This window comes from Cherax quadricarinatus, chromosome 77, assembly GCF_038502225.1.
Source record: "Cherax quadricarinatus isolate ZL_2023a chromosome 77, ASM3850222v1, whole genome shotgun sequence".
NCBI lineage: Eukaryota > Metazoa > Arthropoda > Malacostraca > Decapoda > Parastacidae > Cherax > Cherax quadricarinatus.
Window position 1 is genome coordinate 6,975,272 of NC_091368.1, and position 17,007 is coordinate 6,992,278.

General features: G+C 51.4%; 1 protein-coding gene across 3 annotated transcripts in view; it reads left to right on the forward strand.

Annotated features, from left to right (window-relative positions):
- Positions 1–17,007, forward strand: part of LOC128702033 (uncharacterized) — a 663,411-nt gene that overhangs the window by 497,243 nt on the left and 149,161 nt on the right. For all 3 annotated transcript variants that reach the window (XM_070101460.1, XM_070101461.1, XM_070101462.1), the window contains exon 4: positions 606–812. In XM_070101460.1, the coding sequence (XP_069957561.1) occupies positions 606–812 (207 nt within the window). The remainder of the gene's footprint in view (positions 1–605; positions 813–17,007) is intronic.

A 17,007-nucleotide genomic window follows, 5' to 3' on the forward strand; every position in this document is an offset into this window, starting at 1 on the left:
GAGGGAAGGCGTCCACAGGGGCCAAGTGAGTGAGGGAAGGCGTCCACAGGGGCCAAGTGAGTGAGGGAAGGCGTCCACAGGGGCCAAGTGAGTGAGGGAAGGCGTCCACAGGGGCCAAGTGAGTGAGGGAAGGCGTCCACAGGGGCCAAGTGAGTGAGGGAAGGCGTCCACAGGGGCCAAGTGAGTGAGGGAAGGCGTCCACAGGGGCCAAGTGAGTGAGGGAAGGCGTCCACAGGGGCCAAGTGAGTGAGGGAAGGCGTCCACAGGGGCCAAGTGAGTGAGGGAAGGCGTCCACAGGGGCCAAGTGAGTGAGGGAAGGCGTCCACAGGGGCCAAGTTTGAGCATGGAATTAATTTCCAAAACATTGTTTATACTTCCTGCACTCAATTTACAAGTTAATATTTACACTTGCAGATGAATACACCTCTTTGTACACTAGCCAGGATTATTTAGCCCCAGGCTAGCTCTCTCTCTCTCTCTCTCTCTCTCTCTCTCTCTCTCTCTCTCTCTCTCTCTCTCTCTCTCTCTCTCTCTCTCTCTCTCTCTCTCTTCACCCTATGTTCCTCATTGTACTCTTGCATTAAGATGTGTCTCTCCGGTTACAGCTTGTGAACTGATGCGTGAGAATACTCTGCGTCGCGCACGTGACCTGGGCGTTGATGCCAACGATGTTGTGACCCCAGACTGTGACCTTGGGGGAGGCTTCGCTCCCATCCAGTGTGACGGTGTCTGGTGCTTCTGTGTGGACGAGCGAACTGGCTACGAACTGCCAGGGACCCGTGCGAGGAGCATCGAACTGGTCAATTGCTCAGGTGAGTTTGGTAACCACGAGCAGCGAGAGCGGTAAAGAGTTTTTATGTGGACAGTGGATAGTTATATGGATTGTTATTATGTGGATACAGCAAGGTGATAAGAGAAACAAAAAAAATCTGGGCTGTAAGTGATTGGATAACAGATTGGAGGTAGGAAGTATGGAGGAGGTAAATGTATTAAGATATTGGTGAGTGGACTTGTCAACAGATGGTTTGTGAAAGACGAGGTGAACCATAGAATTAACCAAGGGTTTTAAAAAGGTGAGTGGTGCATTGAGGAGTCTGTGGAGACAAATAACTTTATCCGTGGAGGCCAAAAGAGGAAGAGTAGTAGAGTATAATGGTAGCAACACTGTTGTATGGGTGTGAAGTATGGGTTTTAAACGTTGCAGAAAGGAGGAGGAGGCTGGAGACAGTGGAGATGTGTGAGAATTATGTGTGGTGTGAATATTATGCAGAAAACTCGTTGCCTAGAAATTAGAAAACGATGTAGAGTTACCATAAATGTATTTCATAGAGCTGAAGAGATGTTACTGTTGTAGTTTGAACTTTTAAAGAGAATAGAGCAAAATGTGATGACTAGGAGAAGACTAAAAGGGCACAATACCGTGGCTGGAACAATGTGCAACTAACCCGCACATAGCAGACAGAAACTATGACGACGTTTCTGTCTGACTTGAACCATTAACAAGTCACTACTAGGAAGCAGGACTGGATTAAGATTTTGTAGGTCCCTGGGCTACAAGTACTGTGAGATCCCTGGGCTACAGGTACTGTGAGGTCCCTGGGCTACAGGTACTGTGAGATCCCTGGGCTACAGGTACTGTGAGATCCCTGGGCTACAGGTACTGTGAGGTCCCTGGGCTACAGGTACTGTGAGATCCCTGGGCTACAGGTACTGTGAGATCCCTGGGCTACAGGTACTGTGAGGTCCCTGGGCTACAGGTACTGTGAGATCCCTGGGCTACAGGTACTGTGAGGTCCCTGGGCTACAGGTACTGTGAGGTCCCTGGGCTACAGGTACTGTGAGGTCCCTGGGCTACAGGTACTGTGAGGTCCCTGGGCTACAGGTACTGTGAGGTCCCTGGGCTACAGGTACTGTGAGGTCCCTGGGCTACAGGTACTGTGAGGTCCCTGGGCTACAGGTACTGTGAGGTCCCTGGGCTACAGGTACTGTGAGGTCCCTGGGCTACAGGTACTGTGAGGTCCCTGGGTTACAGGTACTGTGAGGTCCCTGGGCTACAGGTACTGTGAGGTCCCTGGGCTACAGGTACTGTGAGGTCCCTGGGCAACAGGTACTGTGAGGTCCCTAGGCTACAGGTACTGTGAGATCCCTGGGCTACAGGTACTGTGAGGTCCCTGGGCTACAGGTACTGTGAGGCCCCTGGGCTACAGGTACTGTGAGGTCCCTGGGCTACAGGTACTGTGAGGTCCCTGGGCTACAGGTACTGTGAGGTCCCTGGGCTACAGGTACTGTGAGATCCCTGGGCTACAGGTACTGTGAGGTCCCTGGGCTACATGTACTGTGAGGCCCCTGGGCTACAGGTACTGTGAGGTCCCTGGGCTACAGGTACTATGAGGTCCCTGAACTACAGGTACTGTGAGGCCCCTGGGCTACAGGTACTGTGAGGTCCCTGGGCTACAAGTTCTGTGAGGCCCCTGGGCTACAGGTACTGTGAGGCCCCTGGGCTACAGGCACTGTGAGGTCCCTGGGCTACAGGTACTGTGAGGCCCCTGGGCTGCAGGTACTGTGAGGTCTCTGGGCTACAGGTACTGTGAGGTCCCTGGGCTACAAGTACTGTGAGGCCCCTGGGCTACAGGTTCTGTGAGGCCCCTGGGCTACAGGTACTGTGAGGTCCCTAGGCTACAGGTACTGCGAGGCCCCTGGGCTACAGGTACTGTGACGTCCCTGGGCTACAGGTACTGTGAGGCCCCTGGGCTACAGATAGTGTGAGGCCCCTGAGCTGCAGGTACTGTAAGGCCTCTGGGCTACAGGTACTGTGAGGCCCCTGTACTACAGGTACTGTGAGGCCCCTGGGCTACAGGTACTGTAAGGCCCCTGGGCTACAGGTACTGTAAGGCCCCTGGGCTACAGGTACTGTGAGGCCCCTGAACTACAGGTACTGTGAGGTCCCTGGGCTACAGGTACTGTGAGGCCCCTGAACTACAGGTACTGTGAGATCCCTGGATTACAGGTACTGTGAGGCCCCTGGACTACAGGTACTGTGAGATCCCTGGGCTGCAGGTACTGTGAGGCCCCTGGACTACAGGTACTGTGAGGCCCCTTGGCTACAGGTATTGTGAGATCCCTGGACTACAGGTACTGTGAGACCCCTGGGCTACAGGTCCTGTGAGGCCCCTGGGCTACACGTACTGTGAGGTCCCTGGGCTACAGGTACTGTGAGGCCCCTAAACTACATGTACTGTGAGGCCCCTGAACTACAGGTACTGTGAGGCCCCTGGGCTACAGGTACTGTGATGCCACTGGGCTACAAGTACTGTGAGGCCCTGGGCTACAGGTGCTGTGAGGCTCCTGGGCTACAGGTACTGTGAGGCCCCTGGACTACAGGTACTGTGAGGCCCCTTTACTACAGGTACTGTAATGCCCCTGAGCTACAGGAACTGTGAGGTCCCTGGGCTACAAGTACTGTGAGGCCCCTGGGCTACAGGTACTGTGAGGCCCCTGGGCTACAGGCACTGTGAGGTCCCTGGGCTACAGGTACTGTGAGGCCCCTGGGCTGCAGGTACTGTGAGGTCTCTGGGCTACAGGTACTGTGAGGTCCCTGGGCTACAAGTACTGTGAGGCCCCTGGGCTACAGGTACTGTGAGGCCCCTGGGCTACAGGTACTGTGAGGTCCCGAGGCTACAGGTACTGTGAGGCGCCTGGGCTACAAGTACTGTGACGTCCCTGGGCTACAGGTACTGTGAGGCCCCTGGGCTACAGATACTGTGAGGCCCCTGAGCTACAGGTACTGTAAGGCCTCTGGGCTACAGGTACTGTGAGGCCCCTGGACTACAGGTACTGTGAGGCCCCTGGACTACAGGTACTGTAAGGCCCCTGGGCTACAGGTACTGTGAGGCCCCTGGGCTACAGGTACTGTGAGGCCCCTGAACTACAGGTACTGAGAGGCCCCTAAACTACAGGTACTGTGAGGCCCCTGAACTACAGGTACTGTGATGCCACTGGGCTACAAGTACTGTGAGGCCCCTGGGCTACAGGTACTGTGAGGCCCCATGGCTACAGGTATTGTGAGATCCCTGGACTACAGGTACTGTGAGACCCGTGGGCTACAAGTCCTGTGAGGCCCCTGGGCTACAGGTACTGTGAGGTCCCTGGGCTACAGGTACTGTGAGGCCCCTAAACTACAGGTACTGTGAGGCCTCTGAACTACAGGTACTGTGAGGCCCCTGGGCTACAGGTACTGTGATGCCACTGGGCTACAAGTAATGTGAGGCCCCTGGGCTACAGGTGCTGTGAGGCTCCTGGGCTACAGGTACTGTGAGGCCCCTGGACTACAGGTACTGTGAGGCCCCTTTACTACAGGTACTGTGAGGCCCCTGGGCTACAGGTACTGTGAGGTCTCTGGGCTACAAGTACTGTGAGGCCCCTGGGCTGCAGGTACTGTGAGGCCCCTGGGCTACAGGCACTGTGAGGTCCCTGGGCTACAGGTACTGTGAGGCCCCTGGGCTGCAGGTACTGTGAGGTCTCTGGGCTACAGGTACTGTAAGGTCCCTGGGCTACAAGTACTGTGAGGCCCCTGGGCTACAGGTACTGTGAGGCCCCTGGGCTACAGGTACTGTGAGGTCCCTGGGCTACAGGTACTGTGAGGCCCATGGGCTACAGGTACTGTGACGTCCCTGGGCTACAGGTACTGTGAGGCCCCTGGGCTACAGATACTGTGAGGCCCCTGAGCTACAGGTACTGTAAGGCCTCTGGGCTACAGGTACTGTGAGGCCCCTGGACTACAGGTACTTTGAGGCCCCTGGGCTACAGGTACTGTAAGGCCCCTGAACTACAAGTACTGTGAGGACCCTGGGCTACAGGTACTGTGAGGCCCCTGGGCTACAGGTACTGTGAGATCCCTGGACTACAGGTACTGTGAGGCCCCTGGACTACAGGTACTGTGAGATCCCTGGGCTGCAGGTACAGTGAGGCCCCTGGACTACGGGTACTGTGAGGCCCCTTGGCTACAGGTATTGTGAGATCCCTGGACTACAGGTACTGTGAGACCCCTGGGCTACAGGTCCTGTGAGGCCCCTGGGCTACAGGTACTGTGAGTTCCCTGGGCTACAGGTACTGTGAGGCCCCTAAACTACAGGTACTGTGAGGCCCCTGAACTACAGGTACTGTGAGGCCCCTGGGCTACAGGTACTGTGATGCCACTGGGCTACAAGTACTGTGAGGCCCCTGGGCTACAGGTGCTGTGAGGCTCCTTGGCTACAGGTACTGTGAGGTCCCTGGAGTACAGGTACTGTGAGGCCCCTTTACTACAGGTACTGTGAGGCCCCTGGGCTACAGGTGCTGTGAGGCCCCTGGGCTACAAGTTCTGTGAGGCTCCTGGGCTACAGGTACTGTGAGGTCCCTGGGCTACAGGTACTGTGAGACCCCTGGGCTACAGGTACTGTGAGGTCCCTGGGCTACAAGTACTGTGAGGCTCCTGGGCTACAGGTACTGTGAGGCCCCTGGGCTACAGGTACTGTGAGGTCCCTGGGCTACAGGTACTGTAAGGCCTTTGGGCTACAGGTACTGTGAGGTCCCTGGGCTACAGGTACTGTGAGGCACCTGGACTACAGGTTCTGTGATGCCCCTGGGCTACAGGTACTGTGAGATCCCTGGACTGCAGGTACTGTGAGGCCCCTGGACTACAGGTACTGTGAGATCCCTGGGCTGCAGGTACTGTGAGGCCCCTGGACTACAGGTACTGTGAGGCCCCTGGGCTACAGGTAGTGCGAGATCCCTGGACTACAGGTACTGTGAGACCCCTGGGCTACAGGTACTGTGAGACGCTTGGGCTACATGTACTGTGAGGTCCCTGGGCTACAGGTACTGTGAGGCCCCTGGACTGCAGGTACTGTGAGGCGTCTGGACTACAGGTACTGTGATGCCACTGGGCTACAAGTACTGTGAGGCCCCTGGGCTACAGGTGCTGTGAGGCTCCTGGGCTACAGGTACTGTGAGGCCCCTGTGCTACAGGTACTGTGATGCCACTGGGCTACAAGAACTGTGAGGCCCCTGGGCTACAGGTGCTGTGAGGCTCCTGGGCTACAGGTACTGTGAGGCCCCTGGACTACATGTACTGTGAGGCCCCTTTACTACAGGTACTGTAAGGCCCCTGGACTACAGGTACTGTGAGATCTCTGGGCTGCAGGTACTGTGAGGCCCCTGGACTACAGGTACTGTGAGGCCCCTGGGCTACAGGTAGGGTGAGATCCCTGGACTACAGGTACTGTGAGACCCCTGAGCTACAGGTACTGTGAGGCCCCTGGGCTACAGGTACTCTGAGGTCCCTGGGCTACAGGTGCTGTGAGGCCCTTAAACTGCAGGTACTGTGAGGCCCCTGAACTACAGGTACTCTGAGGCCCCTGGGCTACAGGTACTGTGATGCCACTGGGCTACAAGTACTGTGAGGCCCCTGGGCTACAGGTGCTGTGAGGCTCCTGGGCTACAGGTACTGTGAGGCCCCTGGACTACAGGTACTGTGAGGCCCCTTTACTACAGGTACTGTGAGGCCCCTGGGCTACAGGTGCTGTGAGGTCCCTGGGCTACAAGTACTGTGAGGCCCCTGGGCTACAAGTACTGTGAGGCCCCTGGGCTACAGGTACTGTGAGGCCTCTGGGCTACAGGTACTGTGAGGTCCCTGGGCTACAAGTACTGTGAGGCCCCTGGGCTACAGGTACTGTGAGGCCCCTGGGCTACAGGTACTGTGAGGTCCCTGGGCTACAGGTACTATAAGGCCCCTGAGCTACAGGTACTGTGAGACCCCTGGGCTACAGGTACTGTGAGGTCCCTGGGCTACAAGTACTGTGAGGCCCCTTTACTACAGGTACTGTGAGGCCCCTGGGCTACAGGTACTGTGAGGTCCCTGGGCTACAGGTACTGTGAGGCCCCTGGGCTACAGGTACTGTGAGATCCCTGGGCTACAGGTACTGTGAGGCCCCTGGGCTACAGATACTGTGAGGCCCCTGAGCTACAGGTACTGTAAGGCCTCTGTGCTACAGGTACTGTGAGGCCCCTGGACTACAGGTACTGTGAGGCCCCTTGGCTACAGGTAATGTAAGGCCCCTGGGCTACAGGTACTGTGAGGCCCCTGGGCTACAAGTACTATGAGGCCTCTGAACTACAGGTACTGTGAGGTCCCTGGGCTACAGGTACTGTGAGGCCCCTGGACTACAGGTACTGTGAGGCCCCTGGGCTACAGGTACTGTGAGATCCCTGGACTACAGGTACTGTGAGGCCCCTGGACTACAGGTACTGTGAGATCCCTGGGCTGCAGGTACTGTGAGGCCCCTGGACTACAGGTACTGTGAGGCCCCTGGGCTACAGGTAGTGCGAGATCCCTGGACTACAGGTACTGTGAGACCCCTGGGCTACAGGTACTGTGAGGCGCCTGGGCTACAGGTACTGTGAGGTCCCTGGGCTACAGGTACTGTGAGGCTCCTGGACTGCAGGTACTGTGAGGCCCCTGGACTACAGGTACTGTGAAGTCCCTGAGCTACAGGTACTGTGATGCCACTGGGCTACAAGTACTGTGAGGCCCCTGGGCTACAGGTGCTGTGAGGCTCCTGGGCTACAGGTACTGTGAGGCCCCTGGACTACAGGTACTATGAGGCCCCTTTACTACAGGTACTGTGAGGCCCCTGGGCTACAAGTACTGTGAGGCCCCTGGACTACAGGTGCTGTGAGGCCTCTGGGCAACAGCCCCTGGAGGCCCTTCAGCTGACGGAGACCCCTGGAGGCCCTCGAGCTGGTGGAGGACCCTGGGCTGCAGTCCCTAAAGCCCATGTCTTAATTCGGCCCTACTTGAAAGGTACACAAATCAGGGATGGAGAGTTAAAGAAGTGAAGATCGTCGCAAGAAGTGTTGGAGAGCGGGAGTACAGTAGGTCTGAATACTAGCGGCTGGAACATCTATCATGTTTTTGTTAGATTGGAGTGAGTGGAGACAAGTAGATTTCGTGGACTGACGTGCTGTTGGAGTGTAAAGAAAGTAACACTTATGAAGGGATACAGGGAAACCAGTTAACCGGATTTCAGGTCTGGCAGTACAATGCCTACACTCTGAAGGATGGGCGAAGATGTTGCAGTTCTCAGGGCTGCCTAAACTGTGATGTAGGCTTGGTTATGTCAATACATTGACTGAATGAGTGATGATCAATGTATATCTTCTTTCTTGTTCGCCCTGCCTCGGTGGGAGACTACCACTGTATTTAGTAAAAGATCTCTAAGAAGTGTGTGATGGGAGCATCGAACTGGTCAGCCGCTCTTGTGAACGAGATCTCTAAAATTAACTGTCCATTGACTTTATTACCTACAGACGCAAAGGAACCTGCACTAGGAACATGCAAGTAGTCAACTACTTAGGTATGTGCTGGTGGAAGTAGGAATCTAGATACCTACTGTCAGGTACCTGTACTAGGAACATGCAACTAGTCAACTACCCAGGTGAGTGCTGGTGGAAGTAGGAACCAGATTATTGTTTTTTAAGTTTGTATAACATTGTGTGTGTTTCTGAACACTGAGACATGCTGATCATACACGTGGCTGTCCCGTGGGCATGGGTATGTCTAGACACGTCAGTTATGCCCGGGTCACGCCCTGAGACGAGAAGGGCCGGAACTGAAACAAGATGTGACTGTGTGTGTGTGTGTGTGTGTGTGTGTGTGTGTGTGTGTGTGTGTGTGTGTGTTTCTGTGCTCCCACCTATATATGGTTGCAAGGGTCGAGTCACAGCTCTCTAGTTGCCACTCACACATGAGCGTCCGTGCAGACACACACACACACACACACACACACACACACACACACACACACACACACACACACACACACACACACACACACACACACACACACACATACACACACACACACACACACACACACACACACACACACACACACACACACACACACACACACACACACACACACACACACACACACACGCACACACACACACACACACACACACACACACACACACACACACACACACACACGGGGGGGGCCAGGAGCTCGGACTCGACCCCCGCAACCTCAACTAGGTGAGTACCTCAACTAGGTGAGTACACACACACACACACACAAATGATATACAAACACACATTCACCTGGGACCTAAATAGAATGACGTCAGCAAAGTACACAAGGCTTACATATCTGAGGACAGTCTTTAGAAAGACGAACAAGAAGCCATTCAGGATGCTGTACCTAAGCCAGTCTCTGTGCTAGAGTATACAGCACCACCTTAGAGCCCTCCTCAGAGGTTCCACACACCAATGAAACTCAGATCTCACAACTTGAGGATTGTAAAAACAAGAGAAGATATTATGGAGGCTTTCAGAGTTGCCCACAGATGCTATAGAGACAGTGTGAAGGGCGAACAGAAAGATGAGATGCCGGACCACAGATGGAGGCTGCAGACTCAACTGTGTCACACAGATGGAGTGCAGGCAAGCAACACTCTCCTGCTGCCCTCCACAAGCTCACAGTTGTTGACACTACTGTACGGAATCCCCACTTTGAAAACCTAACTCGCCTTTGACGGAAGATAAGAACATAAGAACATAAGAAAGGAGGAACGCTGCAGAGGCCTGCTGGCCCATACTAGGCAGGTCCTTTACAATTCATCCCACTAACAAAACATTTGCCCAACCCAATTTTCAATGCCACCCAAGAAATAAGCTCTGATGTGAAAGTCCCACTCAAATCCAACCCCTCCCACTCATGTACTTATCCAACCTAGATTTGAAACTACCCAAAGTCCCAGCCTCAATAACCCAACTAGGTAGACTGTTCCACTCATCAACTACCCTATTTCCAAACCAATACTTTCCTATGTCCTTTCTAAATCTAAACTTATCTAATTTAAATCCATTACTGCGGGTTCTCTCTTGGAGAGACATCCTCAAGACCTTATTAATATCCCCTTTATTAATACTTATCTTCCACTTATACACTTCGATCAGGTCTCCCCTCATTCTTCGTCTAACAAGTGAATGTAACTTAAGAGTCTTCAATCTTTCTTCATAAGGAAGATTTCTAATGCTATGTATTAATTTAGTCATCCTACGCTGAATGTTTTCTAACGAATTTATGTCCATTTTGTAATACGGAGACCAGAACTGAGCTGCATAATCTAGGTGAGGCCTTACTAATGATGTATAAAGCTGCAGTATGACCTCTGGACTTCTGTTGCTTACACTTCTTGATATAAATCCCAGTAATCTATTTGCCTTATTACGTACGCTTAGGCATTGCTGTCTTGGTTTAAGGTTGCTGCTCACCATAACCCCCAAGTCCTTTTCGCAATCTGTATGGCTAAGTTCTACATCATTTAACTTATAAGTACTAGGGTTATGGGCACTCCCAAGCTTCAGAACCTTGCATTTATCTACATTGAACTGCATCTGCCACTTTTCTGACCAAGAATAGAGTTTGTTTAAATCCTCCTGAAGTTCCATAACATCTACGTTTGAATCAATTATCCTACCTATCTTTGTGTCATCGGCGAATTTGCTCATATCACTAGTAATTCCCTCATCAAGATCATTGATATATATTATAAACAACAACGGGCCCAAGACTGATCCCTGTGGAACGCCACTTGTTACAGATCCCCACTCGGATTTAACCACATTTATGGACACTCTCTGCTTCCTGTCAGTGAGCCATGACTCGATCCACGAGAGCACTTTTCCCCCAATGCCATGAGCTGCCACTTTCTTTAACAGTCTATGGTGCGGAACTCTATCAAAAGCCTTACTAAAATCTAAGTAAATAATATCAAATTCTTTATTGTGGTCAACAGCCTCAAAAGCTTTACTGAAGAAAGTTAATAAATTAGTTAGACAAGACCGGCCTCTTGTGAATCCATGCTGAGTATCATTAATCAAGCTATGCTTATCGAGATGGCTTCTTATAATCTCAGCTATAATTGACTCTAGTAATTTGCCTACAATTGAGGTCAGGCTTATTGGGCGGTAATTTGACGGTAACGACTTGTCCCCTGTTTTAAAAATAGGAGGTACATTAGCCATCTTCCACATATCAGACACTACACCTGTTTGAGGAGATAAATTAAAAATATTAGTTAATGGTTCACAGAGTTCCATTTTGCATTCCTTAAGAACCCTTGAAAAAACCTCATCAGGACCCGGCGACTTATTTGGCTTCAGTCTGTCTATCTGCTTCACAACCATTTCACTAGTGACTGTGATGTTACATAATTTATCTTCTTCTAGCCCACTGTAAAAATTAGATCAGCTTCAATCTCCTCTCTCGTCTCCTCTCTTCTCTCCATATATCCATCCTGTGGATGGTAGTGGCTAGTGTATTGTGCACCTCATATCCATCCTGTGGATAGTAGTGGCTAGTGTATTGTGCACCTTATATACATCCTATTGATGATAGCACAAAAATATATGGATACACAAAAGGCCTAGGAACTAGGCCCCAAAGGGGTTAACTGGAGTACATCTGGATATATATCATATCTACGTATCCTTGAAGATAGAAGCAAGAAGAAAGTGTTCAGTATTCTCTACAAACAGAACAGTCGAGGACAGGAACACTGAACTATGCAGAAAGCTACTGAAATCAGACTGAACAGAAAGAATTGAAACTGTCAGATTTGGGAGAGTAGTAAAAGTTGATTCTGGAATGACCAGTTTATTACGGTCAAACTGGTAAAAATCTGGAACTAAGATTAAAACAACATAAATATAGCATTAGAACTGGACAAGATTCCAATGCTCTATTTATTCATGTAAGAGATTTTAACCATCCAATTGATTTTCAAAAAGTTGAGAAAGTAGTATCAAGCAAGTCCATGGTCGACAGGAATATAATTGAATCTTGTTTCATAAAAAGCAGTTTTGACAATAATATGAATATTTCCTTTGGTTTATATAAATTAGATCCATTTATAATTAATAGAATTTGGGAAGAATTTAATAATACACTGGACAAATAATCTTTAAAATTTCTTATTTCTTGGGTAGAATAGTTTGTGGGGTGAGTTGTGCCAAGGACCTTTCCAAGTTGGGTCGGCGCGCGTCAGGTGTTTAAACCGTTGTGGGATCTGATAGTGAGGTGCCGACCAGACCCCTTATATAGCTTCCTTGGATGCTTTACTTTCATAGTTCCTTGATAATGTGAGTAGTCACGAAAGCGCTTGGAATTTCTCTATTCTTTCAGAGTGGTTGTTTTGCATACATATATATATATATATATATACATATATATATATATATATATACATATATATATATATATATATACATATATATATATACATATATATATATACATATATATATGTATATATATATATATATATATATATATATATATATATATATATATATATATATATATATATATATATATATATATATATATAATTGAGGAAGGTAACACAGTGGGAGCAATAAGAATAATTACAAGTGACGACACTGTAGCCCCCAAGGATGAGACCACGGCCCAAGCACTAAGAGACAAGCACCCAACCAGGGACACCACAGACATCAACGACAACCCTGAGGAAGACCCTATCACTGAACAATTAATTTTGCCAGAATCGGAAGTCTATAAGGCGATCGTGTCATTTCCAGCAGGATCTGCAGGAGGTTACACTGGAATTCGACCTCAGCACCTCAAAGAGATGGTAAATCCAGTACTCGGTGAATCTGCATCAATTCTTCTCACCGAGTTAACAAGTTTCGTCAACAACTGCCTGGCTGGGCGAATCCCAGAAGAAATTAAACCTTTCTTTTTTGGAGCCTCACTATGTGCTTTGAAGAAGAGGGATGGGGGAATCAGACCCATTGCAGTTGGAAACACTCTTCGCCGTCTCGTTGCCAAAGCAGCAGTGAGACACATTCGCCTAGAAGCTGCCACTTTACTCCAGCCACACCAACTGGGCTTTGGGGTCTCTCAAGGCAGTGAAGCTGCAGCTCATGCGGCAAGGGCCTACATCAGGGACCTACCAGAAGACAAGGCCATAGTCAAACTTGATTTTAGAAATGCCTTTAATATGGTGAGGAGAGATGCTGTTTTGCCAGCTGTTCGGGTTCGGTTCCCCAGTCTCTTTCCGTTCATTTCAGCCGGCTACAGCAAACCCTCAATTCTTTTGTTTGGAGAACATGAAATTCAATCATCAGAGGGTGTTCAGCAGGGTGACCCACTTGCTCCACTTCTCTTCTGCTTGGCAGTAAGAGAACTAACTTCCAGCCTACGCAGTGAGCTCAATATATGGTACCTGGATGACGGCACTCTGGCAGGTACTAAAGAGTCCCTCGTGGGGGACCTACAACTGGTGAAAACACAGGGAGAAGGCTTGGGACTCATCCTCAATCCCTCTAAGTGTGAAATCATCACAGCAAACCAGGAAATAATCAATGCTGTGCGAAGAATCCTCCCGGAAATCTCAACTACAACTCCGTCCAACAGTACCCTCTTGGGGGCACCGCTGGGTCACCAGGCCATCGATACTGTCCTCAGGGACAAATTGAATGACCTTATGAGAATGGAGGAGAGAATAAGCGATCTTGATGCCCATGATGCTCTGTATCTCCTCACAAGGTGTCTTACTATGCCAAGACTCACTTACTTCTTGAGGTGTGCACCCTCTTTTGACAACCCAACACTCAATGAATATGACGCACACCTGAGATCAACTTTTAAGAAGGCACTGAACCTGTCACTAGAGGATGAGCAATGGGATCAGGCAACCCTCCCAGTGCGACTGGGAGGTATAGGGGTGCGTAAAGCAACGCATGTTGCTTTACCTGCTTTTCTGTCTTCGTGTTTGGCTTCCAGTGCATTAGTCAAGAAGATAGTGCCCGAACGCTTGAGAGACTTGGTAGGAGCTCAAGACCCCAGGTTTACTGAAGCAGCAATTCGGTGGGACACCCTTACAGACTCCTCCAGTAGACCAGCTCCTCCCAAACAGCACAAACAGTCCCACTGGGACAAACCGATCATGGAAAAAATCGCCAACACAATGCTCTCCAATGCTTCAGGAAAGAACAAAGCTCGTCTCATGGCAGTGAAGGCACCACACTCAGGAGATTTCCTGTTAGCTGTTCCCAATTCCTCCCTGGGCACCCGTCTCGACCCACAGGCCATTCGGATTGGTGTTGCTCTTCGCCTAGCCGCCCCCATCCTCACCGAACATAGGTGTATTTGCGGCAGGGCGACAGCTGATCAATTCGGACTCCATGGTCTCGTGTGTCACACAGCAGAAGGGAAGTATGCCAGACATGAGGAGATCAATGACATAATAAAGAGAAGCCTCGCCACAGCCCGTTGCCCAGCTCAACGGGAACCCCAAGTACAGAGGTCTGATGGAAGTCAAAAGCGTCCTGATGGAGCCACTATGCTACCCTGGAAGGATGGAAAGCAGATTGCCTGGGACTACACCTGTGCTGCCACATTGGCAGACACCTACTTGCCATACTCTGTAGTGGAAGGGGGTGGAGCTGCCAGCCACAGGGAGACCCAGAAGATCCGAAAATATGAAGACCTTCCCCCTTGCTATAACTTCATTCCAATAGGGTCGGAGACCCTTGGAGCATGGGGCAAGTGTGCTCTAAAGTTCCTCAAAGAGCTGGGTGAAAAGCTCATCACAGAAACCAAGGACCACAGGGCGACCAGCTTCCTCTTTCAGAGACTCAGTGTTGCGATCCAGAGAGGAAATGCCTGCAGCATTCTGGGCACGCGGCCCACCGCAGGGGAGCTGGACGAAGTATTCGAGATGTAGCTCTGAGTTACCTATGTTGTTTTACTTTGTATCATATTTTTGTGAATGTTTCGTCAATGTATTTTGTCTTTAAATAAAATATATATACATAATATAGGGGGTGGTATATATATATATATATATATATATATATATATATATATATATATATATATATATATATATATATATATATATATACACGAGTGAGAGTGACGAGAAAATCAAGAGAGAGAGAGAGAGAGAGAGAGAAAGAGATGAGAGTGAAGTGAGAGATATGGATTTCCCAGAGGAGACACAAATTTGTTTTTAATTATCTCACTCTCTCTCATCCTCGAGCAGACATTTTGAGATTAAAGCAAGAGATGAGAGACTGGGGTAAGGGGAGAGACTGGGGTGAGGGGAGAGAAACTGGGGTAAAGGGAGAGACTGGGGTGAGGGGAGAGAAACTGGGGTAAGGGGAGAGACTGGGGTAAGGAGAGAGAGACTGGGGTGAGGGGAGAGAGACTGGGGTGAGGGGAGAGAGACTGGGGTGAGGGGAGAGAGACTGGGGTGAGGGGAGAGACTGGAGTGAGGGGAGAGACTGGGGTGAGGGGAGAGACTGGGGTGATGGGAGAGAGACTGGTGTGAGGGGAGAGACTTGGGTGAGGGGAGAGAGACTGGGGTGAAGGGAGAGACTGGAGTCAGGGGAGAGACTTGGGTGAGGGGAGAGAGACTGGGGTGATGGGAGAGACTGGAGTGAGGGGAGAGAGACTGGGGTGATGGGAGAGACTGGAGTCAGGGGAGAGACTTGGGTGAGGGGAGAGAGACTGGGGTGATGGGAGAGACTGGGGTGAGGGGAGAGACTTGGGTGAGGGGAGAGTGACTGGGGTGAGGGGAAAGAGACTGGGGTGATTGGAGAGACTGGAGTGAGGGGAGAGAGACTGGGGTGATGGGAGAGACTGGGGTGAGGGGAGAGACTGGGGTGAGGGGAGAGAGACTGGGGTGAGGGGAGAGAGACTGGGGTGAGGGGAAAGAGACTGGAGTGAGCGGACAGATTGGAGTGAGGGGAGAGACACTGGGGTGATAGGAGAGACTCGGGAGAGGGGAAATACTGGGGTGAGGGGAGAGAGACTGGGGTGAGGGAAGAGAGACTAGGGTGAGGGGAGAGAGACTGGGGTGATGGGAGAGACTGGAGTGAGGAGAGAGAGACTGGGGTGAGAGGAGAGAGACTGGGGTGATGGGAGAGACTGGGGTGAGGGGAAATACTGGGGTGAGGGTAGAGACACGGGTGAGGGGAGAGACTGGAGTGAGGGGAGAGAGACTGGGGTGAGGGAAGAGAGACTGGGGTGAGGGGAGAGACTGGGGTGATGGGAGAGACTGGAGTGAGGGGAGAGAGACTAGGGTGATGGGAGAGACTGGAGTGAGGGGAGAGACTGGGGTGAGGGGAGAGAGACTGGGGTGATGGGAGAGACTTGGGTGAGGGGAGAGAGACTGGGGTGATGGGAGAGACTGGGGTGAGGGGAGAGACTGGGGTGAGGGGAGAGAGACTGGGGTGTGCGGAGAGAGACTGGGGTGAGGGGAGAGAGACTGGGGTGATGGAAGAGACTGGGGTGAGGGGAGAGACTGGGATGAGGGGAGAGAGACTGTGGTGATGGGAGAGACTGGTGTGAGGGGAGAGACTGGGGTGATGGGAGAGAGACTGGGGTGATGGGAGAGAATGGGGTGAGGGGAAAGACTTGGGTGAGGGGAGAGAGACTGGGGTGACGGGAGAGACTGGGGTGAGGGGAGAGACTGGGGTGAGGGGAGAGAGACTGGGGTGAGGGGAGAGAGACTGGGGTGAGGGGAGAGAGACTGGGGTGATGGAAGAGACTGGGGTGAGGGGAGAGACTGGGATGAGGGGAGAGAGACTGGGGTGAGGGGAGAGAGACTGGGGTGATGGGAGAGAATGGGGTGAGGGGAAAGATTTGGGGGAGGGGAGAGAGACTGGGGTGATGGGAGAGAGACTGGGGTGATGGGAGAGACTGGGGTGAGGTGAGAGAGACTTGGGTGAGGGGAGAGAGACTGGGGTGAGGGGAGAGAGACTGGGGTGATGGTAGAGACTGGGGTGAGGGGAGAGACTGGGATGAGGGGAGAGAGACTGGGGTGAGGGGAGAGAGACTGGGGTGAGGGGAGAGAGACTGGGGTGAGGGGAGAGAGATCTGGGAGATTCTGTAATGTAAGAGACAACTCGAGAGAGATGGATGATAAAAA